This window comes from Malaclemys terrapin, chromosome 5 (genome assembly GCF_027887155.1).
Source record: "Malaclemys terrapin pileata isolate rMalTer1 chromosome 5, rMalTer1.hap1, whole genome shotgun sequence".
Taxonomy (NCBI): domain Eukaryota; kingdom Metazoa; phylum Chordata; order Testudines; family Emydidae; genus Malaclemys; species Malaclemys terrapin.
Window position 1 is genome coordinate 105,800,160 of NC_071509.1, and position 26,204 is coordinate 105,826,363.

At 41.6% G+C, this 26,204-nt stretch overlaps 1 protein-coding gene across 1 annotated transcript in view; it reads left to right on the forward strand.

The window, feature by feature from the left end:
- The window catches only part of FAT4 (FAT atypical cadherin 4), a 237,847-nt gene that overhangs the window by 119,689 nt on the left and 91,954 nt on the right, over nucleotides 1-26,204 (forward strand). Inside the window, exons 2-6 of the mRNA XM_054030110.1 lie at nucleotides 8,190-8,321; nucleotides 11,897-12,158; nucleotides 16,069-16,419; nucleotides 22,421-23,343; nucleotides 24,064-24,238. Of these exons, the coding sequence (XP_053886085.1) occupies nucleotides 8,190-8,321; nucleotides 11,897-12,158; nucleotides 16,069-16,419; nucleotides 22,421-23,343; nucleotides 24,064-24,238 (1,843 nt within the window). The remainder of the gene's footprint in view (nucleotides 1-8,189; nucleotides 8,322-11,896; nucleotides 12,159-16,068; nucleotides 16,420-22,420; nucleotides 23,344-24,063; nucleotides 24,239-26,204) is intronic.

Below are 26,204 nucleotides of genomic sequence, written 5' to 3' on the forward strand. Positions count from 1 at the left end.
TACCTTTTAAATCTCCTCCCTCACCTCTAAATAACATTTAATAAATAATGGGCCTATGGAGACTTAAACACACAGGACCATATTCCATCCAAATCCAGTCTATGTAAGGGTAGAATTTGGCACATTTCCTCCAAATGCAATTGGATGAAAGCATCTCTGCTTTACTTTACATACGTGTGTAGCTCATAAACCCCATAGGTTAGGTCACTAAAATAATTTTATTCCAGAACTGAAATGACTCATTTTATGTTAAGCATGGAATTTGTCTAGCCCGTTCAGCAGTAATTGTCTAGGGTTTTGGTTGTTGCTGGAGGTGGGGGCTCTTTTGACTAAACATGTAAAACTTGACTTTCAGCAGCTGTTTAATAATTCAGTAGATTATATCATAGAGATATGGGGACAGGTTAATTGAGTGTATATAATGTGTATAAATTGGAAACTCATCTTTTTCAGTTAATGTTATCTGGCTTTTGTCTGGTAAGCCACTTTAGTTGACACTTTCCCTGCCCCTTAAAAATAACTTTAAAAAAATTGCATGAAGAATAAAGCTACTCAGGGCTTGATCCTGGAAGACCTCTTTATGTGGGACTGCCTTTGAAGAAAGTTGGGAGTTCCTTTTGTGAAACCTGGTAGGATCAGTGCCAGAGGGACAAAATAAAATGCTTTAGACTCTGATTCAATGCTGAGAACTATGTGAGCATGGGAGGGTCACTCACCCACCCAGTTCATATTCTCTCTGCCTTGGCATGAGTGTGCAGAAGGCTCAAGAATACTGCTGTCTCTATGTACCCTCATTAGGGTTGCAGAAAACTGAACAGCCTTGCCCCACCCCTTCTCCGAAGTCCTGCCCCCCGCTCACTCCATCCCCCTCCCTCTGTCACTCGCTCTCCCCCCCCCCCCTCGCTCACTTGCTCATTTTCACCAGGTTGGGACAGGGGGTTGGGGTACAAAGGGGGGATGAGGGCTCCGGCTGGGGGTGTGGACTCTGGGAGATGAGAGGATTGGGGTGCAGGAGAGGGCTCCAGGCTGTGGCAGGAGGTTGGGGTATGGGAGGGAGTATGGATTCTGGGCTGGGGCCAGAAATTAGGGGTTCAAGGTGCAAGATGGGGCTCTGGGCTGGAGGAGGGGGTTGGGGTGCGGGAGAAATTGCAGGCTCTGTCTGGGGGTATAGGCTCTGGGGTGGGGCTGGAGACGAGGGGTTTGGGGACAGGAGGGGGTGCAGGGTGCGGGCTCTGGGAGGAAGTTTGGGGTGCAGGAGGGTGTGCAGAGCACGAGTTCCAGGCAGCATTCACCTCAGGTGACTCCCGGAAACAGTGACATTTTCCTCAGGCTTCTAGGCAGAGGCACGGCCAGGTGGCTCTGTGTACCGCCCCCGCCTGCAGGTGCCGCCCCTGCAGCTTCCATTGGCCACAGTTCCCGGCCAATGGGAACTGCAGAGCTGGTGCTCGGGGCAGGGACAGTGCCCGTGGTCAACCCTACACCTAGAAGCCAGAGGAAGATGCTGGCAGTTTCCTGGGAGCCACACGGAGCCTGCCCGGCACCCTGCATGCCATGCTGCGGGTGACCAACTGGACTTTTAACAGCCCGGTCAGCAGTGCTGACTGGAGCCGCCAGGTCCCTTTTCAACTGGGCGTTCTGATCGAAAACCGGACACCCGGAAACCCTAACCCTCATAGGAAAAAAATGCCCTACTGTGAATAGAAAAGTTGTGGTGATTGTAGAATAATATGGCAAAGAATATAGATTACAGTTGAATGTGCACAAAACAAAAACTATGGCGGTATGCCAGGATTCTGGGAAGACATGCAACATTCCAGTGAATGACACAGTCATACAGCAAGTGAGACATTATTGCTGCTTAGGAAGCATCATTACAGAGGAAGTTAAAGCTTGCTGTAGCCTTCACACGTGCAACTGGGAGCTTGGGAAGAAATGTGGTTTCCTGAGAAACAATACAGTTTAACCAGAAAAGCAGCATTTCATGCTTTGTTCTGAGTAAAGGCCTCATTCCGAACCACTGAATTTAATGGGAGTTTTGCTACTGACTTCAATGAGTGCAGAATCAAGCCCTAACTGATTACTTATATAAATAGTATCTGATTGATTGCTTTGTGACGTAAGCTCTCAGTTTGATTATTTACGTATAATTAGACCTGAAGTTGTTTGTCTGGAGAAAAGAACTCAATCTCATATTTGTATTTAAAAAAGAACAACAACAACAAAAAACAAAACAAGGAAAGTAAATTTGAACTCAATGCTGTCTTACCTCATGCAAGCAAACTTATTGTTACTCATTCCCTCAAGGCATAATGTAATGTGGATTTGTTTATAGAAAAAACATAAGAGATTAATTTAAACAGTAAATAATCATCCTAACTAGTTCAAGTTAATTAATATTTCCCCTGCTTGGAAAGTATCTAAGGCCACAGGCTGTCATAGCAATCATATTGGCACAGAGATTTTGAGGATAAATGAACGTTCTGCTGTAGGAGCAGGTTTCTTGCATTAGTGTAAGAATGTTACCAAGTCTTGAGTCTGACGAAATTGTTAATTACAAGTGTAGAGGGTGAAGTTTATCCTGTTATTTCAACTCAATAGTTTTGCTAACGGACTTTTTGTTATTATTGGTTTCTTTTCTAATAAATATGTTTTCTTAATCATGCAGCCCTTACTTATGTGAATAGTACCATTGAGTTCAATGGACTAAACAAGTAAAAATATTTGCATGAGGCCCTAATTATGATATTATTGTATTGTCTTAAGAGCAGATATGTTGCATAATAAGAAAGCAAACCTCATTCTCCAGTATTCTAAAGGCATACTTGAATTTTCAGTGTTTTGCAAGAAATGGCTGCGAATTTGTGAGGAGGAAAGTGTTATGGAAAAGTAGAGTGATCAGGCTATTCTTTTTATCTCTGCCTATAGTAGATCTATTCAAGTTCTTAGTCAACTGACAATAAGAAGTTTTGATTCTGGTATTATAACTCTGTATTGCAATCCTTGTACACTAAACCTCTTGTTGAAATAAATGGGATGCTAAGGTGCACAAGGTTAGGGTTACCATACGTCCGGATTTTCCCGGACATGTCCGGCTTTTTGGGCTCCAAATCCCCGTCCGGGGGGAAAGCCCAAAAAGCCGGACATGTCCGGGAAAATCGGGACATGCCGGCCGGCGGTGCGGGTGCTCGGGGATCGGGCCGGGGGCTCGGGCCGGGCCCGCGGTGCGGTGCCTGGCCGGGGGCTCCGGGGCTGGGCGCTCGGGGGCTCCGGCGGGGCCGGGTCGGGTCGGCCGGGCCGGGGCCTCCGGCGGGGCCGGGTCCGGTCGGGCTGGGTCGGCCGGGCCGGGGCCTCCGGCGGGGCCGGGTTGGGTCGGGTCGGCCGGGCCGGGGCCTCTGGCGGGGCCGGGTTGGGTCGGGTCGGCCGGGCCGGGGCCTCTGGCGGGGCCGGGTCGGGTCGGCCGGGCCGGGCCGGGTCGGGTCGGCCGGGCCGGGGCCTCCGGCGGGGCCGGGTCGGGTCGGCCGGGCCGGGGCCTCCGGCGGGGCCGGGTCCGGTCGGGTCGGCCGGGTCGGGGCCTCCGGCGGGGCCGGTCGGGTCGGGTCGGCCGGGCCGGGGCCTCCGGCGGGGCCGGGGCCGGTCGGGTCGGGTCGGCCGGGCCGGGGCCTCCGGCGGGGCCGGGGCCGGTCGGGTCGGGTCGGCCGGGCCGGGGCCTCCGGCGGGGCCGGGGCCGGTCGGGTCGGCAGGGCCGGGGGCTCCGGCGGGGGGATCGGGGGCCGGGCCGGCGGTGCCAGGCCGGGCCGGGGGTGGTGGGCCGGGGCCGGCACCCCAGGGCCGGGGACAGCCTGGACCGCGCCTCCTCCCCCCACACTCCCCCTTACCTGCGTCAGGCTTCCCGCGACTCAAATGTTCGCGGGAAGCAGGGGAGGGGGCGGAGACTTTGGGGAGGGGGCGGAGTTGGGGCGGGGCTGGGGGCGGGGCCGGGCCCCTGTGGAGTGTCCTCCTTTGGGAGGCACAAAATATGGTAACCCTACACAAGGTTTGACATGCTGGCCCCACTGAAACCAATGTGAGTTTTGTATAGACTTCAGCGGGACCAGGATTTCACTCAAAGATTCCAGAATCAGGATTTTATTTTGTTGTGAATAGGCAGCTTGTGACACAGGTAAGCATGATACAAATCAAATATTTGGGGAAACCTGTGAGGTAGATTGTGAAACCTGGAAGGTCATTTTCAGCAAATGTAAGTTGTTGAATATCTAGGAAAGGGAAAGGTAGTTTATTAAGGAAGGATATGTATTGGCTTTGATATTTGTTCTAGAATGGTATTTCCTCCCTGCCCTCCCTCTCCTCAACAAATGTATAAATAATGAATATTGAAGTCATTCACTGAACTAGCCATACCTCTTCAAACAGGGACACTATAAAAAGTTGGTGGGCACAACTGCCCAATGAGCTTCTGCCCTCATGCCTCAGCTTGTGAAAGTATTTCATCTATTAAATTCATTTTCTATCTCCTAAATAGTTATTAATTTCCTGTAAGGTGGTTGCAGCTGTCCCTCTGTCTGTCTGGTAGGGAGGCCACACCCCTCACTACAAGTCCTCTGGAATAGCACAGTTTTGCGGGAATATGCATCGGGGTCTCTGCCACTCGGTGGGATAACCCAGTACTGAGTCTAGGAGCCCCGGTCCTCCAAGCAGAGAGGGCACTAAACAGTTCGGGGGCTCTAGCCCACAGTCAAGGTAAAGCAGCAGTGTCCATAATCCCCGGCCCTCCAGCAGGGCGAGGCAACAAGCAGTTAGGTGTCTCTGGCTGGTATTTAGGGCAGAACAATGAGTTTTAATGGGCATATGCCAATGTTCTTTCAGTTTGCAGTGCTGTGTGTAGGCTACCTTTAATTCCTACTACAACTGTCTACAGGGCTGGCTAATTAGAAATACAGTACCTGCAAATAAATCATAAAGATAGACCCAATATATCAGTCCTGGTAGACTGCAAATAAATACATCAGAAAATTGCTATTACAAACACACCTAAAAATATTGCATTCTGATTATAATTGACCTTTTTTGTTTCATTGTGAGCTAGCTCTGTTCCTGCATTTTAAAAGAGGTGTCAATATGAAATCTGGCTGTTCTATTTATTTGTTGCACTGAATTTTCAGGATAAGATCCAGAATGACTTCTTGATCTTACGTACCTTCTTTTTAATCATCCTGAATGCCAGTGAGCCAATTTGTCCTTGTATTAATTAACTTTGTACCCCACAATTCAAACTATGTGTGTTCCCTTCCACTGACTGTTGTATGTTGTGTAGATTATAGCTATATTGGGATCAGAGACCTCTGGAATGCAAAGTCATTAGCCGGAAGAAACCCAAAAGTTGACAAACATTACAAAGGACAATCACTCACGGTGAAAATGTGTTCTGGTGGTGAAATGTCACCTGCATCTGAAACATTAGCTGTGCATGATATATATAGCATTAATAAATAAATTGAAAAGCTGCACAGCTGCCGTACCTTCAAGCCGTAGCTGGTGAAATTTAATAGTTTCAGTAGAACAACAGCATGCTTCATCTGTGCCAGTTCAAGGGCCAAGACTTGACTGGCAGGTATAAAATATAACAATCCTTCATCTTCCATTTCTTACTAACTCCCTTCTCATTCTGTGAGTAATTGTCACAATACTGCCTCAGTCTCTTTGAAAATGAACCTCTTGAACAATTTAATTCTTTGAAAATGAATCTCTTTGGCTGTTTAATTAGAGTAATTGTTTGTGACACTGTAGTTAATGTTGGGTCAGCATATTAAAGATTTATTACAAACGCTTATTTTCAGAAGTTTGAATCTGTCAACAAAAGCTTCCTGGTGGAGTTTGGCATATGAGGTCTCATCCTGGGAGATATCTATGCACCGCTGGTAATAAATATACAAATAAATTAAATATAATCTAAATTAATTAATTATGGCCTTCTATAAAAGGCACTCAAAGCTGACAGGTCCAACATTTGACTTACACTTTTAACAAGTGCTTTCCTATAATGCTCATGCAATGTTTATTATTAGTAATACAAATGACTCAGTTGTCTTCTATAATTACATACAAAAATGCCAGCAGCCCAACACTCATGAACAACCCTACAGTAACAAACCACTGTGTGCACAGATCTGAAAGCAAACAAATACTGGTGAATAAAATTATTTTTAAACTTCAGACTTTCTAAGAATTATTATAAACAAGTTTGCAAACAAGATTTTAAAAATTCTAAAGCATACATAAACAAGTGTTTAAAAACAAAAGTGGTTTGCTTATACAGGGCCCAGTATCCTTACTTCATTGAAGCTAATGGGAACTGATTGCTCTCAGCACCCTGTAGGATGAGGTCCTTAGATAGTTTTCTGAGTTTTTTCAAAAACCTATGGTTACTGTATTGAAAACTGAAATTTGCCAGTGACATGTATGAAAACATGAAGGTATTTATGGGAGGACAAGTAGGCAGTTGAAACTGACATAGAGGTAAGGTTGGGGAGAGACACAATAAGAAACAAGATCAGATAAATACAGATGAACTGAGATGGGAAGACTCTTGTTCAGATTAAGTGACCTCAAGGCCACAGAGTCAGAGCATGGAATAGATTAAGGAGCAGCGGAAGCTCCCAGAAGTGGGGAGACCACTGGTGCCTGAACCATGGCCCTGCCCCTGTCCCGCCCCTTCCCCTCAGGCCCACCCCTGCATGACCCCTTCCCCTGAGTCCCTGCCCCTGCACTTTCCCTTCCTCCAAGACTCCACTCCACGCTCACTCCCCACTGCCTCTCCCCCCCGTCACTTGCCCTTACAGCCAGTAAGCCTCCTACCCCCCATTCTGGTGCCCCTGGGTATATTGGCACAAACTATTTATTCCTCACAGAAACGAAACTCCTACCATTGAGGTGCTCATTCTCCTGATCAAATAACACTGATTCTGCCATTGATTGCCTTAGTGTTAGGTGATAGCAGAGTATAAGAAGAAAATCTAGTAGTTTACTAGAGCTCGTAGAAACTACAGGCAGTGGAGCTCAGATGTCTGCACTGATTATACCCAGACCTGGTTAAGACATATGTTCTCAATCAAGTGTGGGGAAATCCCTTGTGAGCAATGAGAAAGGGAGGTACTAAAGTACAATTACTATTCTGTCAATCTGCATATCTGCTTTTTCTTTTAAGTTATCCATTTCTTTGTTTCTCTTTCTGTCTAGCTCACCTATCTACCTTTCCCTGTTTGTAAAACAAACAACAAAGACAGTCCTGCCCCAGCTACTCAGTTTTCTCTTTGGTGGTCTTCAGATTCTGGTGACCACTTAATGTTTTGAGCCCTGTGGGAAGCATTTACTTTCACTATAGATATAAAACAGCTGTTGTCCTCTCTTCCTTTATCGGAACCTTAGCAAGCAGTACCCAGTGAACAGTGAAAAAGCAAGCCCTAAAGTTTTGAATTTCAGCATCAGCAATCCTGTGAGAACTAAACAATCGTACTTACATAGAACAATGAGTAAATAACCTTGGCCCATCTTTCAGACACTAGCATTAATATTTGTGAAGTATATAAACACAACGTATTAAAAGAATATTTGTTTAGATGTGATTAGGCAGGGAGTGAGGAATTTGTGTTTGCAATTATAAGAGAATCTTGGGGGGAGAGATGGGCAGAACAGAATGCTTTTTTTATATAAAATGCAAGGGAATTTTTCCTCCCATAGAACTGAGAGTTGCCAATATGTAAACATTTCAGGGGGAATTTTACACCACCTCATCTTTATGTCAGGCAGCATTTAACGGTTGAATGATCTTCTTCCCCAGGTCTTGGCAGCTGTCCTCCAGAGGCCAACATTGAGGATTACAATGACAGTTGATCAGTGGACCTAGTCCAATATAAACTAGACTAAGACCATTTAAAATCAATTGCTATCAACAAGTCAAATTAACTTTATTTATGTTAGAGGGTTTTCTATGAGGATTTCATAATAACATGGAATTTTAATAGCCTTAGGAGCTTTTTCTGTTGTTGTTGTTGTTATTTGGGAATGTTCTTATTCATTGATTAGGCATAGTTGACCTGATTTTTTTCAAAGTTAGGTGATTTGCAACATTCATGTTTAATCAATGTCTGACGGATACAGTACTCATGAAACTCTTCTTTTTTCTTGCATTTTAGGTGGAAATAACACTTCAGGATATCAATGACAACCCACCAGTATTCCCAACAGACATGCTTGATCTAACTGTAGAAGAGAATATAGGAGATGGATCTAAAATAATGCAGCTGACAGCCATGGATGCTGATGAGGTAAGAGTATGTTTCTTATTTGAACAAGAATATTAAATAATACCATTTTGTGAACATATTTTGACCTGATTCTGAACTACTGTAATGAGAATTTCATTTCACCTGAGAAAGAAGTGCAACAGCACTTTTCTACTACAGTCTTGCCCTTCTCCTCCCCCACAGTATATTCAGAAAGTATCATAGTTGTGAGTTACTCCCATGGAAAGATTGTTAGCCAAAGTCGCTGTCACCGGGGGCATTCACTGGCCTGTATGAAATGAGTGGATGCTCTCAATCCACCTTTTAATGAGCAGTTGTACAGATAAAAAAAATCACAACCCATAGTTTGGTACTCATTAGCATCCTTTTTGTCATTCTCAGCAAAGATGTTACATGCTGACTTGACACAGAAACTGGACTATCATGTCAGTCCTAAAAGTGCTCACTTTAGCCCATGGTCAAGGCTCTTTGGTGGGGAAGTGTTTGAAACCATAATTTCAGATCCAAACAGCTTTGAACTATGGAGATGTCCAAAATCCAAAGCCAGATCCAAAATTTACAGACTAACCACTGTCTCAGGCAAAGATGGCTGTATTTTTAAGCTGGGGAAGCTTTCACAATGTTTGCCTACTCTATGACTAGATCTAGCTACTGTCACTATGATGTGTTACCATGGGCTTTAATTTTATAAAAATAAAAGAGAAAAGAAAGAACTTTGAAAAACCCTACTGTGCGTAAGTACTTTTCCTAGCATCCGATGGTCAACCATACGGATTCAGTGCTATCAAGACATTACAATTATATATATAAGAATATAATGGAAGCATTCCAGCTGAACGGCTGACCTAGTAATGATATTACAATATTGTTGGAAGTCTGTGTGTATGTGTAATTTCATTAATTTATTCATTTTTTTGGGTGGGAAGTCATTTAAATGTTAATTGTAATGTTTTATTCATTTTAATTGACTTTCTATTGACTGTACAAAAGGTTACAATGTCAATAGGTGTGTACCAGGCAAGTTGTATTACCAATAAACTATAAAATCAAATAATTAAAAAACAAACACCTTTCATTTAAATAAATAATGAGTTAACTCAACAGTAGTAAGGATAATCCTATAACTCTTTTAGTGTTAGCTTAGTGCCGGCTTCTATGACTGTTTTAATGATAGTTTATCTAGTCCCTTCTATAACCAAACTAATAGAACACATCCAATATGAGTAAGGATGTGTGTATGTCTCCTTTCTTTCTTTCTTCTTCCAATTTGTTGGTTTCTCTTCCTAGTAGCATCTCTTTTGTAGGGGCAAAAAGCAGGACTTTGTGTCCCTGAATCTAATAGAAAGGATGTGTAAGTCAGTTATCCACAATGTAAGTTGTAGCTGGCAGATAAAATGTGAATAAAAGAATCATGACTTCATAATAGTGACATGTCTGTTTGTAAGTCTGGAGCCTAATTTTAACACTGTTTGTAACTGGATGGTTAGAGGCACGTGTTTTTAGAAAACATCAATAACCATCCTTATTTTTTTCTTTTTTTTTTAAAGCATACTAATATGCTACTAGAACTGGTTCCAAACCCCTCATTTCAATGAGAGTCTTTCCTTTGGCTTCTAGGGGCACTCAGTTCCCTAATGAGGACGAATGATGATACTTAATTTTCACAGTCTAATGCCAGTTATTTAAAATGTTTCTGACGAGTGCAAGATGCATTTTTGATGTTTGTAACAATGTGTATTTTAAAAATGCATAGACATCTTTACTTGTGTGTTTCTAACAATGGAAGATTTTAACTATCTTCCTTTCCATTCTGAAGTGAATTGTATGATCTTTTCTTACATGTAATATTCTTGCCACAATATATTTTTAGGTATTGAGGGTCTGACTTTTAAAACCTGGCATACTTTTTGCACCTGTAATTTATGTCAGCAGGTAACTACAGCTCAATATTTTGCTTGTGCCTATAGACATCTACCTACTGGCTGCATGCGCAATTACTTGCAGGGAAGAATAAAATTGTGAACATAAAAAAGGAAGCCAGATTAAGGCCCCTTCAAAAATCATGCTCTAAATGGATAAGAAAATCCTTTGTATGTTTTATATAATGACTTTTGGCCAGTAGTTTTCATACTTTCGCCCATTATATTAAGGCATTCATTCAGATCAACATAACTGTGATGTCATTTCATAGGCACCAGGTAGTAGCCATGGCTTTAACAATTACAAACTTTTTGCATTTTGCTAATTTTTTTAGTCAGTGTGTAGACAGGAAATTTCTATATATCAGATTATTTGTTTTAATGGGTTTTAAGTATTCTGATTTTCTTTGCCTTTCACCTAATTTATGAAAAGTTACTGATTTTGCCAGACAATATCAAATGCAGTCAGTTTCATAGTTGTACTCCATTATGAGAAAATGGGAATAACTGGTTAAATGGAACAAATAATAAAGAGTGTGGTCACCTAAGAAATGCAAAGTTTTCACTGAATGTTTTTGTTAAACTATACAATTACAGGAAAATGCATTACGTGCACCAGGTACACCTGAATATACAGAGAGTATGTGGACTGAAGTGCTATGCACAGCTGTTTGAGTCTGGGCAGATGTATACGTTTTAATTTATTTTATCAATTAACTGATTCCTGGTTTTTGAACAAACACTCTGGATAAAAAGTTTGGTAAGAGACATACTGTCCAAATGTTCACATAAGTATCTTTATCTCTCTCATGACACCAGATATGAACATGGCATTTAAGGCTACATCTACTCTACATGCTAAGGTTGTGATTCCCTTGCTTATGAACACGTACTCACATTAGCACTCACCAAGCTAATGTGAGTATAAATAGCAGTGTAGCTGCGGTAGCATTGGTAGTTGCAATGAAGGCATAGCTGAACTTTGCCAAATACAAGCCCACTAGTTTCAGGTGAGTTTATACTCAGCACAGGTCAGCATACCTCTGCTGCCACTACCCAGGCTACAGTGGCTACACTCAGTGAGTGCTAGTGTAAGTATGTGTACACGAGCAGGGGAATCACAACCGTAGCTCACAGAGTAGATGTAGTCTAAGTGACCTGTAATTTTAAACAGCAAGTTTATCATTACATTTTAGAGAAGGATGTTTGCCAGTTGGCTGCTACTTCTCCATTACTCTCTGTCCACCAAGGCATGGAATAGAAAGGGCTGAATTGAGCCCTGTTTTACATTGATCACTTAATTCAGCCTCACAAACATAAAACAATAAAAAGAAACATTAATCACTGTTAAGAGAGAAAATGATATAGTAAATAGATTATGGTGAAACTGATTTGATCTTAAATCAGATTTCGAAGCCTGTAGAAGACCAGTGTTTCCCTGCACTTTATTTTACTGACTAGATTTGATCCTTTTTTTGAACAGGAGTTAAAAAATATCTGATAATCTTATCTCTATCTGTCCAGTCCAAATAAATATTAGATGTGTGTGTGGGGGGGTGCTATTTTGTTAAGGAAATTGTTCCGAACAATGTTTGCAGACAGCAGTTGTTGGAATGACTTGGCCTTAAAGAGTTGCCTGACAAATAACTTGATCTGACTACTTTTGTTTTTATTTAGGGAGCTAATGCTCTTGTCACTTACACTATCATCAGTGGTGCTGAAGACAGCTTCCACATTGACCCACAGTCAGGAGATCTAATAGCCACCAAACGTTTGGATAGGGAACGTCGCTCCAAGTATTCCTTGCTGGTTCGTGCTGATGACGGTCTACAGTCCTCAGACATGAGAATAAACATTACTATTAGTGATGTTAATGATCACATACCAAAATTTTCTAAACCTGTGTATTCGTTTGATGTACCAGAGGATACTACCCCAGGTAAATAAGGAATAAACCTTGTTATTTTCTAAAATTGATGGTACGCACCCTTTATTTTCCGTTGACCTATACAGCCGTGATCACTAATATTGTCACTATTGACACACTAATTTTATTGCTAACATGTGGCATTATCATTCCATTTTTTTCAAGTGTGCCATCACTATTTATCCATATTATTTAGAGCATAGACATTCACATAGAAACATGACGCAGAGGTTAAATGCTAAAATTTATTTCTGTTTTTCTTATAATAGTGCCAGTGTGGTAAACATTTGCAAATATTTCTGTTACATCATTTTTCAGGGATGCAAAATTATAATTAAATAATCCCTTGCAGGTTCAAATTCTATAGAATATGTGCTTCCAAGAAACCACCTCCCTACTCTATCCATTCACCCTTATCCCACTCATTCACACCATAGGCACAGGCCTTCAGGTGGGATGCAGCCTTTACTTACCCTTTCTCTTCTTCAGGCAAGGTAGGACAACCTTGCTGTGTTTGGTGCAGGTGGCGCCCTCCTCATTTTTGTGGTTCCTCCATCTTTTTAACGGTGGGGAGAAGGCCAAATGGAGCCAAATCCCATTCCCTTAAATTGACTGTCTTTAGGGGTGGTCAGGAAGGAGCCTAACTTTCCTCATAGGCAGCAGGAGAAGGGACATTCCTGTTGCCAGAGTTAGCTATTGAACAAATGGTAGGCCTCCCAGAAAAGGAAGACTGCAATTTTTAGGTGTAGGGCAGGGATCGTATCTTTGTGTTTTTGTATAGTGCCCAGCGCAAGGAGCACTCCAGTCCTGATTGGGGCCTCTGGGTTCTACTACTAAATGAGAATGGACAGAAAAATGTTGGGGAGTGGCAGCCACCCAGTGTTCCCAGAAGACCCAAGGCAGTGGATATCAGGTTCCAGCAGGAAGCGGGAGTAGGGGTACTAAATTTGGGGAGCCAGCTGGACCAGAAGAATGTAGGCTGACTAAATATGAGACCTTCATAGACTTGAACTGATATTTATAAGCTAGACTAAGACCCCTAACTTGCCTCAGTTTCAAGTGAATTGAGATTTGGAGTGAACATTTTGCACAGCTCTATTCATAACTCCATCTTATTCACCTCCGGGCTGAAACTTGGTATGCACATCCTCAGCACAGAATGAATGTTGTTTTTCATCGTATCGTATAGAATGGGAATGGAAATGTACTGTGAGAATTCATAGTATTTTTATGCTTCAACAAATCAGGTAATGTAGTCTCTCAATGTGTATATTAACAGTAGATGCATCCTGCCAAAGGACCTGTGGAATTACTAGAGCATCAATGAGAGGGTTTTGTAGATCTTTTCTTTTTAATGCTACCATTAAAAAGAAGTAAATACAAAAGGGAAAGAAAATCCTTATAATATTAAAGGGTCAGACTCAGTCTGACCAAGAGAGGAAATTCTGAGTTAAGTTTGGAATTCTTTCCTTCACTCATGCTGTTGTGTATGCTGTAGATAATACACTACATATGGTGGGTAAGAACACACACTGTTCGGAGACCACTACAATGCTCAGTGCAGTGAATTGAAAAAAAAAAAGCCTCTAGCAGTGATTGCAGTACCACGGGAATTCATGTACTAAGCACAGAAAGATAGTTACTGAGGCTGCCTAGGGTAATAAATGCGGTGTTTTTAGGCTCAGTATGTTTTAATGGGAATTAGTTTACGGGTGTACATACTGTATAATCCTGACAGCTTGAGATGAGAATATTCTCTTAAATCACTAAAACAATGTTCAAAAATATAGAATTCAAGCATCAAAAACTTAATAAAAAGTTGTAATAATTTGAGAACAATATATTTACTTAAGGCCAAAATGTGCTAGATATATACTGGTCCAGCAGTGTTTGGTACAGAATTGTGCCTTCATCCCCTTCCTATCACAGGTGCACACGGGTGCTACTGAGGTTGGTGCAGCTTGTCCCATTCCACTTTCCAATGATCTTGCTCCAGTTGACAGGCCAGTATGCAGGGGTCAGGTCAGTGTTTCCCACTTGGTGTGTCTTATGTCCTAGGTCAGTGTTTCCCAATCTTGGGATGCCGCTTGTGCAGGGAAAGCCCCTGGCGGGCCGGGGCCGGTTCATTTACCTGCCGCGTCCGCAGGTTTGGCCGATCGCGGCTCCCACTGGCCGCGATTTGTTGCTTCAGGCCAATGAGAGCTGCTGGAAGCGGCGGCCAGTACGTCCCTCGGTCCGTGCCGCTTCCTGCAGCCCCCATTGGCCTGGAGCGGCGAACCGTGGCCACTGGGAGCCGCGATCGGCCGAACCTGCGGACGCGGCAGGTAAACAACCCGGCCCAGCCCGCCAGGGGCTTTCCCTACACAAGCGGCATCCCAAGTTTGGGAAACACTGTCCTAGGTTATGCACAAGTGGAGCATTCCCAGTATTCCATCCAGTGTAGGGATTGTAATTGCAGTTTGCCCTTTTGCTGGGGTGCATGAAGGCTCTTTGCTTCCTTTCTTAACCCTGCATATTGCACAAAGGCCAACAATGATCGGCTCCTTATTTATTTGCAAGTTACAGTTGCAGCTGATATGATGACTATACATTTGGTAATCGTATCCAGCATTAGGACAGCCTTTTAGCCACAATCAGCAATATTGAAACATTAGGAAATCACGTATCTATAACAGAAACCAGAATGTTTAGCTTGATTAAGCAGATAAAATTGTAGCACTAATTTTCATTCTGATATTGAGCAGTTTTCATGGTTGCATTGCTAAAATATCACTAAGCGTGTTGTAAAGCATGTAATTTATCTGGTTCCATGAAAAAGCAACAAAACGATTTTCCTTTTTGGAAATGGAGTGACCTTAATTATAGTTAGTATTAAAAATGCTTAAATGCTGACACCCAAGTTCTAAACTTCAGCAAGGATAGCATAGCAAGTATAGCAAGAAGTGCAAAAATAAAGCAATGGGCCAAACTTAAAGGAAGTGGGAATTATACTTGACTAAGGACTACAAGAATGGATCCTCTGTAAAGAATGAGGGTTTTAGTTTCCTGACCAAGTATGTTATTGCTCATGGTAATTTAAAATAAAAGAAAGAAATGAACACTGCAAGTTAAATACTATTGAAAGACAGTATTTTGTCTCAATTTATGCAGTGTATTTACTTTTTTCAATTTAAATACGAAATAGAGATGCCTGTCCACGGTTCTGTATGTCCTAAGAATAATTTAAAATAAAAACCATACTGGAATAGCCACTCAGCAGCCTAAAAAAACTTGTACACAATAAAATTAAATATAAGAGAAAGTCAAAAATGGTCCTGTGGAGCGAAAGTCTGTGAAATTATTGATAATTTTGAGCGCACTCTTATGGAAAAGTCTCGTAGAGTTTAATGAAATATTTTTTCTATAGGTTTTGTAAACCATCTTATGGAATTTAATCCAAAATTTTCTCCTTTTTTTTAGGATGGTTTAAAAAATAGAAAGGATATTTTCTATTAAAATCTATTAAAATTTTAGAGTAATTATAGAGTGCACTCTTAATTTCTGTGGCACCCAACGGGTTTCATCCCTTTTAAATGTATTCCTAAGGGGAAAAAAAGGATATCTAGATAATTTGGGTATATTTCAGTGCCTCAGTGGGACTAATTGCATGCTTAAAGTTAAGCAAATGCTTTAGTGCTTTGCTGAATAGGAATGGACCTTGGTGCTTAAGTGCTTTGGTAAATTGGGGGCCTATATGTGTAATTAATTCCCAATGTTAACAAAAACATACAATTTTGAGGTTCTTATTTCTTAAGGAAGAGACCTGCTATTGCACAGGAATGGCCTGTTTACCAGTTCTATAGGAGTATTCAGTTGTATTTCTAGTCTTTTTGAAATTCCTCGTTCTTGTTCTCTCACTGAGTTCTTCCATTGTTTTGTGTAGGTTCTTTGGTAGCAGCCATTTTAGCTACTGATGATGACTCTGGTGTAAATGGAGAAATCACATACACTGTGAGTGAAGATGATGAAGATGGTATGTTCTTCTTGAACCCAGTCACTGGAGTCTTTAACCTGACTCGCATATTGGACTATGAAGTGCAGCAATATTACATTCTTACTGTCCATGCAGGAGATGGTGGTGGTCAGTTCACTACCATCAGAGTTTACTTCAACATACTAGATGTAAATGATAATCCGCCACTATTCAGCATGCCCTCATACAGCACGTCCTTGATGGAAAATCTGCCTCCAGGATCTACTATTCTCAACTTTAATGTTACTGATGCAGATGATGGTATGTGTTCCTTTGTATTCTAAAAATTCTGATGGCAGATGCATGTTGCATGTTAGCAAGATATTAAGGCATTTGCTCATGAACGGGCAAATAATGGTCATCCTTATAGACATTATTTATCCACAATAACCATACAGTTGTATCTGAAGTACTCAGGTTTTTTTAGTTACCACTGTGTGTAAATGGTGACTTTTTGATGGCTCACACTACATTTTAGAATGTAAGGTTCTTTCCATGTTTTTATTTGACATCTAAAAAAAAAAAAGACATATAATACATGTCTATACTTAGTGAAGTCAAGTACTGACCTCTCTGACATCCCTGTTGGGCATACATATTATTAGAATGTTTTACATATTGAGCATATTGAACTATGTAGGCACAATGAGAACAGAATACTTGATAATTTTCTTAATATTGTGAGTTTAAATCAGATCTGTAATACAACTGTTTTAATTTAATATTTTGTTTGGATTTGTTTTTCTTAATATTATTTTAAAACACTACAAGGAAATATGTGAGAACCTCATCGGTAGTCATTACAATGCCCCTGGTAAAATTATTGTATACTATAAGGGAAGATGAAGAGACGATGTCAGTACATGTCAGAGAAATGCTTACTTAAAAGGTTTTAATCCTTGGATTATTCACATGAGGGTTTACGAGGTGTCAACATGTAGGGAATTAAAAGATGATAATGTGTATAATTTGTTTAGCAAACTGACTGTTGTCATATAGTTTATGCCTTGAAATGACTAATGAAGAATAATTATACACACACTTTAAAATTTTACTGTGTAGGGTATTTGATTTTATTAAATGCAAACAGACATTAATGAGGTTGACTTTTATAAAAATTACCTGAAAAATGTAAATATTATAAGTGAAGGATAATCCATGTTATGTACAAATCATTCAAAATAGCATCAGTGAGGTTATAGAAGAAGAATAAACACTCCAAAAAGCACAAAAAAGCAAATGAAAAAGCAACTAGGAATGGGGTATAATGCTTTGCATTGAATTTTCTCTTGATTTGGGTGATCACCTTAATGTCATTAAACATTGTGGATCTTCTTATCCATTGCCTTGCAATTTATTCATTTATTTACACTGTGCACAATGGGCATGGAATGCTTCCAGATCATAAGAGTAGCATTTTATACCTACTTTGCACTCAAATTCCATAGGTGTAAATGACAACACAAGGTGTGAGGCAGTGGGGAATAAGGTGCAGTATCCCCTATATTTTATGGCAAATTTACTGTTTTGGTAGGCTAGATTTAAAATTAATAGAGCAGAAACTGCATTACATGGGCATGCTGGGTTCACTATATTATATTGAGAAACAAGGTGGTTGATTCACCAACTTCTGTTGGTGAGAGAGACAAGCTTCAAATTACATATATTATCATCTTTTAATTCTCTACATGTTGACACCTTGTAAACCTTCATGCTATATGGTTGGTCCAAAGATATTACCTCACCCACCCACCGCTCTCCCCTTCCGGGGCAGGAGGCAGAAGCTTGGTTCCGCGGCAGCCACGCTTCCCCCCTCTCCCCGCTTCTTCCCCCAGTGTGGTGCTTTCCGGCCCCTCCTCCTCTCCGTCCCTGTGCCAATCAGCTGATGGCCCTAGCGAGGGGGAGGGGGAAGAGCGGCAGCGTGCACAGAGCTCCGTAGAGGAGGCAGAGAGAGGTAGGGACGGAGCCTGGGGGAAGGGGGTGGAACAGGGCATATCCCTTCCAGCCCCCTGCTATGAGCCGCTCAGGGCAGGGGGCTGGGAGCACCCCCATGAGCCGAGCACCCCAGCCCTTTGCCCTGACCCCCCCACACATGCTCAGCCTTCTGCCCTGCACCCCCCATACCCCCCAGCCCTCTGCCCTGAACCGCCCCCACCCCAACACCCACCCAGCCTTCTGCCCTGCACCCCCATGCCCCCAGCCCTCTGCCCTGAACCCCCCACACCGCAACACACACCCAGCCTTCTGCCCTGCACACCCATACCCCCAGCCCTCTGCCCTGAACCCCCCCACACATCCAGACTTTTGCCCTGCACCCCCACACACCCCCAGCCCTCTGCCCTGAAACCAACACACACCCAGCCTTCTGCCCTGCACCCCCACAGCTCCATCCCTCTGCCCTGAACCCCCCTACACACACTCAGCCTTCTGCCCTGAACCCCCCCCACCCCAACACACACCCAGCCTTTTGCCCTACACCCCCAAACACCCCAGCCTTCTGCCCTGACCCCTGAAACACCCACCCCCAGGTCTGGGGTCCCGGCTGCAGGCCCTACTCAGCCCTCTGCTGGCCTAGGTGAACAGAACCCCAGGCTGGCAGCGAGCTGAGCAGGCTGGTGGTGTAAGATCAGCATTTTAATTTAATTTTAAATGACGCTTCTTAAACATTTTGAAAATCTTGTTTACTTTACATACAATAGTTTAGTTATATAATATAGACTTATAGAAAGAGACCTTCTAAAAACGTTAAAATGTATTACCGGCACGCAAAACCTTAAATTAGAGTGAATAAATGAAGACTCGGCACACCACTTCTGAAAGGTTGCCTACCCCTGCCTTATAGTATACTTTATAAAACAATCTCTATAACTTCAGCAAATGTTATGTTGATGTTTCAATCCTCAAATCTCTATCTGTGTAATTTCCTGCACACTGGTGTAAAACAGGGTAGCAGTTACAACTGTACTTCTCCATAAATAGCTCACAGAATGTATGTTAATAAACTCTTGTTTTGTGGAAGTTGTCTGATCATTTTTGTTAAATGATACAAATAGCCTGCAGGGCTATGAAGGGCATGTTGTTTTATATCAGGCTGTTTTTTCTGTCAGTCCAAGATAAACATTAGTAAAGTCTGCAAAAGCCTGCAGTAAGAAAATACTTCCATTGTTATTTTCCTGTTTGACCCGCCTCTTGGGAAACAATAGTTTTTTGCAGCAGTTTGAGTTGCTTTTATATTCAGATGGATAGTAATATCAAAGAGAGTCTGCTATGGTTTTTAAATCTGTGCAAAAAAAATACTTATGCATTGGGTCTTGTATTTTTGTTTCTGTTTTTTTGTTTTTTGTTTTTGTTTCATGTGGAATTAACAGAAATGTTTAAAGGTATAACTTGAGTAACTTCCTCACAAACCAAACAACCTATTGACTGAGCTTTTAAGAGATTTAGAAAAGAGAGAGACTACCACAGAAAAAAAACTCCAGGCAAGATGTTAGGGTATCTGCTGGTCATGCTCAGGTCCCTGTATGTGCCAACATGAGGGGGAAAGGGTTGGTTCTTTCTTGTTCCATTCACATTAATTAACCAAGTTAAAGACTTTAAAGAGCTTGACATCTCCCTGTCTGAGCTTTGAAGGCAAGCATTTGTCAGAGAGAAAAGATAAATTCAATGAGGCAGCTAACTACTATTCAGTCTTGACAGTGATCAGTGTGGAGGAGTCCTCCCATCTTGGATAAAGATGGCTCACAATAGCAATACGGATGAAAGATGCCCCCACCTCCAATTAAGTGCATAGTGTTTTGTTTTGTTTTTTTTTAAATGGACAGTGCCTTTCCCCAATGAGATTATGGGTGAAATCCTGGATCCATTAAAGAAAATAGTAAGGCTCCCATTTACTCAGTAGGGCCAGGATTTCAGCTGAGCATGTGAGTAGCATGATGTGTTTCCAAGATTCAGACCCAAGAGAATGATGCGATATTTGTTTGTTTTGTTTTAAAAAGCAATACAAGGAATGAACATATTGCATCACATAGAAATAGACTGGGAAGTATAATAAAACTGTCATGATTTGGAAGAATGTAAAATACCGGAAGTTCAGTACTATTATGAACAAATATTGTCAGAGAAATCAAATAGCATGTGGGTATATAGATAAAAAGAAGAATGAGTAATAAGTTGTATATGGAACAAGTGATAAAATATACCACAGAAAGAATTAGAAACACAGAGTAATAAATATAGTGAAAGTGTTTCTAATTCGATCTTCTTCTTTAGGGTTCATTTTTTCCCCAGTGAAAGCCAGTGGCCAAACTCCTATTGGTTTAAATAGGAGTAGGATTGCTAGCTGATGGAATTTGTAGTTTTTCATGCTATGAATACATTTCCTTGATGTTTCAGAATATTTTCATGGGTAAAGTTAAGCAAGTTAAAACCAAGCTAAACAAATGTATAATATTATAATCGTTAGTGCTTCACTTGTTCAAAGCAATATACAAACATTAATTAATATATGTCTGGCATATAAATACATTAATCTTTTCCAAATGTTATTTAAATGTATTATTTTTCATGTCCGGCTCTACTTATTTAAAAGAGAATGATTTAGAGTCTTACTACTTTGAGAACAATAAATAGCAATAATTAATACTTTGTATATAAGAATCATTTATTTCCTGGGAAGTTCAGTGGGTAGGGGAGAAGCTACTGAGTAAAATTGGCAGGAAATACAAAGTAATGAGACACTTAAATGTCCAACTTGAGATTATACACTGTGGAAAAAGAAGTTTAGAGAGGGTTAGTTAAAAATCCATTAAGTTTCAAACGCAACCTTTATGACCAAAGAGGCTAAGTATAGAATTTTAAAATTATGTATTTATGATTTCAGTGTTTAATGCAGAGACCAGAAGGAGAAAATAGATCTCAACTCACCTTTTTAAAGAATAATATAAATGTTTAGGATGAGCATGATCATTGCTGGTCTTTGTGCAATGTGCAGGGTTAAGAAAGGAGGCAAAGAGCCTTCATGCCCCCCCTCAAAAGGGCAAACTGCAATTACAATCCCTACACTGGATGGAATACTGGGAATGCTCCACTTGTGCATAACCTAGGACAGTGTTTCCCAAACTTGGGATGCCGCTTGTGTAGGGAAAGCCCCTGGCGGGCTGGGCCGGTTTGTTTACCTGCCATGTCTGCAGGTTCGGCCGATCGTGGCTCCTAGTGGCCGTAATTCGCCGCTCCAGGCCAATGGGAGCTGCTGGAAGCAGCGGCCAGTATGTCCCTCGGCCCGCGCCGCTTCCAGCAGCTCCCATTGGCCCGGAACAGGGAACCACGGCCACTGGGAGCTGCGATCGGCCGAACCTGCAGACGCGGCAGATAAACAAACTGGCCCGGCCCGCCAGGGGTAGGTTTAACAGATCCTGATCCAGATATCATTAAAGTCTATAGAAAAATTCCATTGACTACAGTGGAAGTAGGTTTGATACCTGTTGAATTACAAGATACTTATTACATAACATTAACATGTTCAAGGCACTATACACCGCTACCTTGATATAACGCGACCTGATATAACACGAATTCGGATAGAACGCGGTAAAGCAGTGCTCCGAGGGGGCGGGGCTGCGCGCTCCCGTGGATGAAAGCAAGTTCAATATAACGTGGTTTCACCTATAATGCGGTAAGATTTTTTGGCTCCCGAGGACAGCGTTATATCGAGGTAGAGGTATATAACATTTATAAATCCGAACTGAACCCTAGTGATTAAATCCATAATATACTTTTTGATTGGCGCGTGAGTAATCTGGGGCTCCATTGCTCTTGGTGTCCTTTTGAAGTAAAACATTAAAACATAAATAAATAAAAAAGTGGCCTAATCAGAGTGTGTTCTTATCGTATGGCTTTTTGTGTCATTCAGTGGAAACATTTATGCACATTTACAGAAATGCATAAATAAAGATTTACAGTTTATAAATATTTTATCAAGACTGTCAGCTAACCATATCTTCAATAATGTTTGAGTGCAGTTCTTGATTCTGACATATAAAACATAATATGCAACCTTACCTCATCTCTGTTTAATTGCAGATGACACAAAAAGGGATTACCCTTTCTCCCATTTAATTTCATTGTTTCAAAATGTAAACATTTTGCCATTTTTATCTACCTCTAATGATGTTATTTACTAGAAATTCAAAAACCTACTTCGTATACTTCATATGTACGACAAGATCAATGGGATTAAGTTACAGTCCTTATTTTTGTTTTACAGGCTCTAACTCACAATTGTCCTACAGTATCACATCAGGAGACAGCCTAAGTCAATTTAATATTGACAAGAAAGGAGTCCTGAGCATCAAGCAGCCTTTGGATCGGGAAAGTCAGTCCTTCTATAGCCTTGTTGTTCAGGTTCATGACATGGCTACTCTACCAGCCTCCAGATACACAAGCACAACTCAAGTGTCAATTATTCTACTGGATGTGAATGACAATCCTCCAAGCTTTATCTCTCCAAAGCTGACCTACATCCCAGAAAATACACCCCTAGACACCATTGTGTTTAGAGCTCAAGCAACTGACCCAGACAGTGGTCCTAACAGCTATATTGAATATACTCTGCTGAGGCCTTTGGGAAACAAATTCAGTATTGGCACTATTGATGGTGAAGTAAGGCTCATTGGGGAACTTGACAGAGAAGCAATTGCTAATTATACCTTGACTGTGGTAGCTACAGACAAAGGTCAGCCATGCCTTTCTTCATCTACAGATGTAGTTGTAGTAGTCCTTGATATCAATGATAACAACCCCCTGTTTGCACAAAAGCTATATAAAGTAGAGGTGGGTGAAAATACTCTGACAGGAACAGATCTGATCCAGGTGTTTGCTACAGATGGAGATGAAGGTACAAATGGGCAGGTTCGCTATTCCATAATCAGCGGAAACACCAATAATGAGTTTCGGATCGACTCTGTTACTGGGGTGATAACAGTAGCCAAGCCTTTGGACCGAGAGAAAAAGCCCTCCTACTCATTAACTGTTCAGTCATCTGATCGTGGAAGTAGCCCCAGGACAGACACCACCACAGTCAGTATTGTTCTGATGGACGTTAATGATTTTATTCCTACATTTGAGCTTTCTCCATATTCTGTGAATGTCCCTGAGAATTTAGGGACACTTCCAAAAGTTATTCTTCAGGTGAGTACATTTAAAAATATATTTACTACAAAACTATTTGTTTAATCAAAAATTAAACATATATTGAGATTTGTACAGTTGAATAATTACCTTTTTGAGTATAACATGGCATGCAGTGTTTTTCTTTACATAATTGTATAACAGTTCCCCCCACCCCATCTTATACATACATTAGGATTTTAGAGGGTCATTTCATTCCCCCAGTTTCCACTTCCAATTCCCCACAGACCACCTCAAATTGTTCGTTCTTTCTTTCTTTCTTTCTTTCTTTCTTTCAAACCTCCCTCCTTCTCTATTTAAGGTGAGGCACTACCACAGTTAGAGTGTGCTCAGACAGCAGCAGACACGATATTCCCTCCAATTTTGACAGGTTCCTGCAAAATCATTTGTGGGTTTTGCTGAGCCCAAAGCTGGCTCAAAGACTGGTCTTAACAATACATTCAGATATGGAGAAAAGGAGTAAATTATTAATTTTGTATTTTAAACTAGCACTTTTTTAAGACACTCATCACTCCTTTTAAATTAAGTCAGTTTGCTGTTACAACCAATTTGTAATAAACCTCCAGGCATTCTAATTCATTCGGTCACACATGGAGTATTTCCTGTTCCTCATAAAATACTTTGCAATAGAAGGTAATCTTGATGACAAACACACACAAGCATGTACTCTTCATTATTATTATTATTATTTGTTATGATGTGCTTATGTCACTTTTGTAGGTTATAGCAAGGGATGATGATCAAGGTCTAAATGGCAAACTTACATACCTTCTTCTTGGTGGAAATGAAGATGGTGCCTTTACTCTCTCAGCCAGTGGAGAGCTCCACTTGGTACAAACCCTGGATCGAGAGACTAAGGAGCAGTACATTTTACTGATCACAGCTGCTGATTCAGGTAAATCAAATGTGCAGGCCACCCAGTCTGCATTTTTTTGCTATTTGCAAGCTTTGCAAAGCCTCATTTTGGTATATAGAAACATATTTGAAGTCTGTGTATTGCTTATAGTTGTTATGTGTAAAGTTAAGGACCTTAAGTTATATGAACACACCTAGAATGAAATCCTGGTTCCACTGAAGTCCATAGGAATTTTGTCATTGACTTTACTGGGACCAGGATTTTACCCTGGTTTTTAGATGACTGCATGTACTCTGGGATTCTACAGCCACAGAATTTGCTGCAGAATTCAAAAATCTTACCAAAAAATTTAATAACAGTAAAAGCATTGTTATCCGACATGTTGGGGGAATGAGAGGTGCCGGTAAGTCAAAAATACCAGTTAACTAAGAGGGAGGGACTTTGGGTGTGGGAGGGGGCTCAGGTCTTGGGGTTGGGGCACGAGAGGGGGTGTGGGGCAGGCTCTGGGAGGGACTTTGGATGCAGGAGAGGGCTCAAGGCAGGGGCTGGGGCACGGGAAGGGTTGTGGGGTGCCAGATCTGGGCGGTGCTCACCTCGGGCAGCTCCCCGTAAATGGCGACATGTCCCTGCTGCTCCTAGGCGGAGGAACAGCTAGGCAGCTCTGCACACTGCTTCCACCCTCAGGCACTGACCCCACAGCTCCCATTGACTGCAGTTCTCAACCAATGGGAGCTGCGGAGCCAGCACAGATACTTCATTTGACTTAAATGGGACCATAATAACAATAAATACTTATATCACTTTACAAATGTTTCCTAGTTAACCACAGTGAAATTCTAGGGGATTCCTGTCAAATCAGTTGATATAAATGGAGAAACATAATTCTCCTTAGCAATAACAGGAGTGATATGCCCAATTCTCTGCCAGTAGTAGCTCTGTCTCTCTGAAGCATTTTGTATTTTATATGTTAGGATTTGCTTCTGGTTTTCAGCTTGTTTCCAGTAGTGTGTTATGTAGTGAGCAGTCAACCTGGGTTAGAAGGGAGTGCAAGCTGAAACCTTGAAAAAAGGTCATCTTTCTGAAATTCATCAGAAAAACAATCCTTTGGATTTGCTTTTAGCAGTGCAAGTAGCATCTTGTACATCTTATTTCATTTTGTTGCTAACAAAAATCTCTTTAGATATCTAGATGAAATTAAATCTGAAAATTTATGAGGAGCATGTCAAAGGCAAAATTCTGCCTGCCCAAGCCCTTTCCTTTCCTCTCTCAATGAATCCATGTAAGGGTAGGCAGAATAGACACCTGACACTCATAGACACAACTACTAAGAAAACTCAACTTCATACTATCCTGTGGATATCCCTTCAGCATAACTGCAGGATTCATGCACTTTCATGTTTATTTTCCCTATGTTGTTGTTTTGTGACTGCATTTCTACTGGGGTCCCCTGAATCTTTAGGCTATGGGCTGACTTAATGAGTCGAGTCGTTCTCCATGGTCCCCAGAGTCATAGCCAGCCAGTTTGGGATTGGCCATGATCCCAACCTGAATGCCTGTTATCCATCATAGCAGGTACTGGGAGAGCACATGCTGCTCCTATCTGCAACAGATGTAAGGAAGTCATACATGATACTTCCTGTGGTGCTCCCTGAGATACTCTACCTGTGCCTACCCTAAACAGGCAGAATGTCTCAGAACAGTTCTGTTGAATTGCTAATACTCAACAACACCCTCTCAGCAGTCCTCAGAGCTCAAAGGCCGAGATTTGGCTTTAAGTGTCCCATACACACTGAAGGCCAGATTATGATACCCTTACTCATGCAGAATAGTATTTTATGGAGTAAGGTATTACTCATTTGGAATAAGGCTGGCAAAATTAGGCCCTTTGTGAACACTTAGATGCACACTGCACCTTGGGCAATAACCCATGTAACGAGTGCAACACAGTTGTACCACTCAGGAGCACAAGAAAGGAATTGCACTTTGGAGAAAAGTTCCTTCCCTG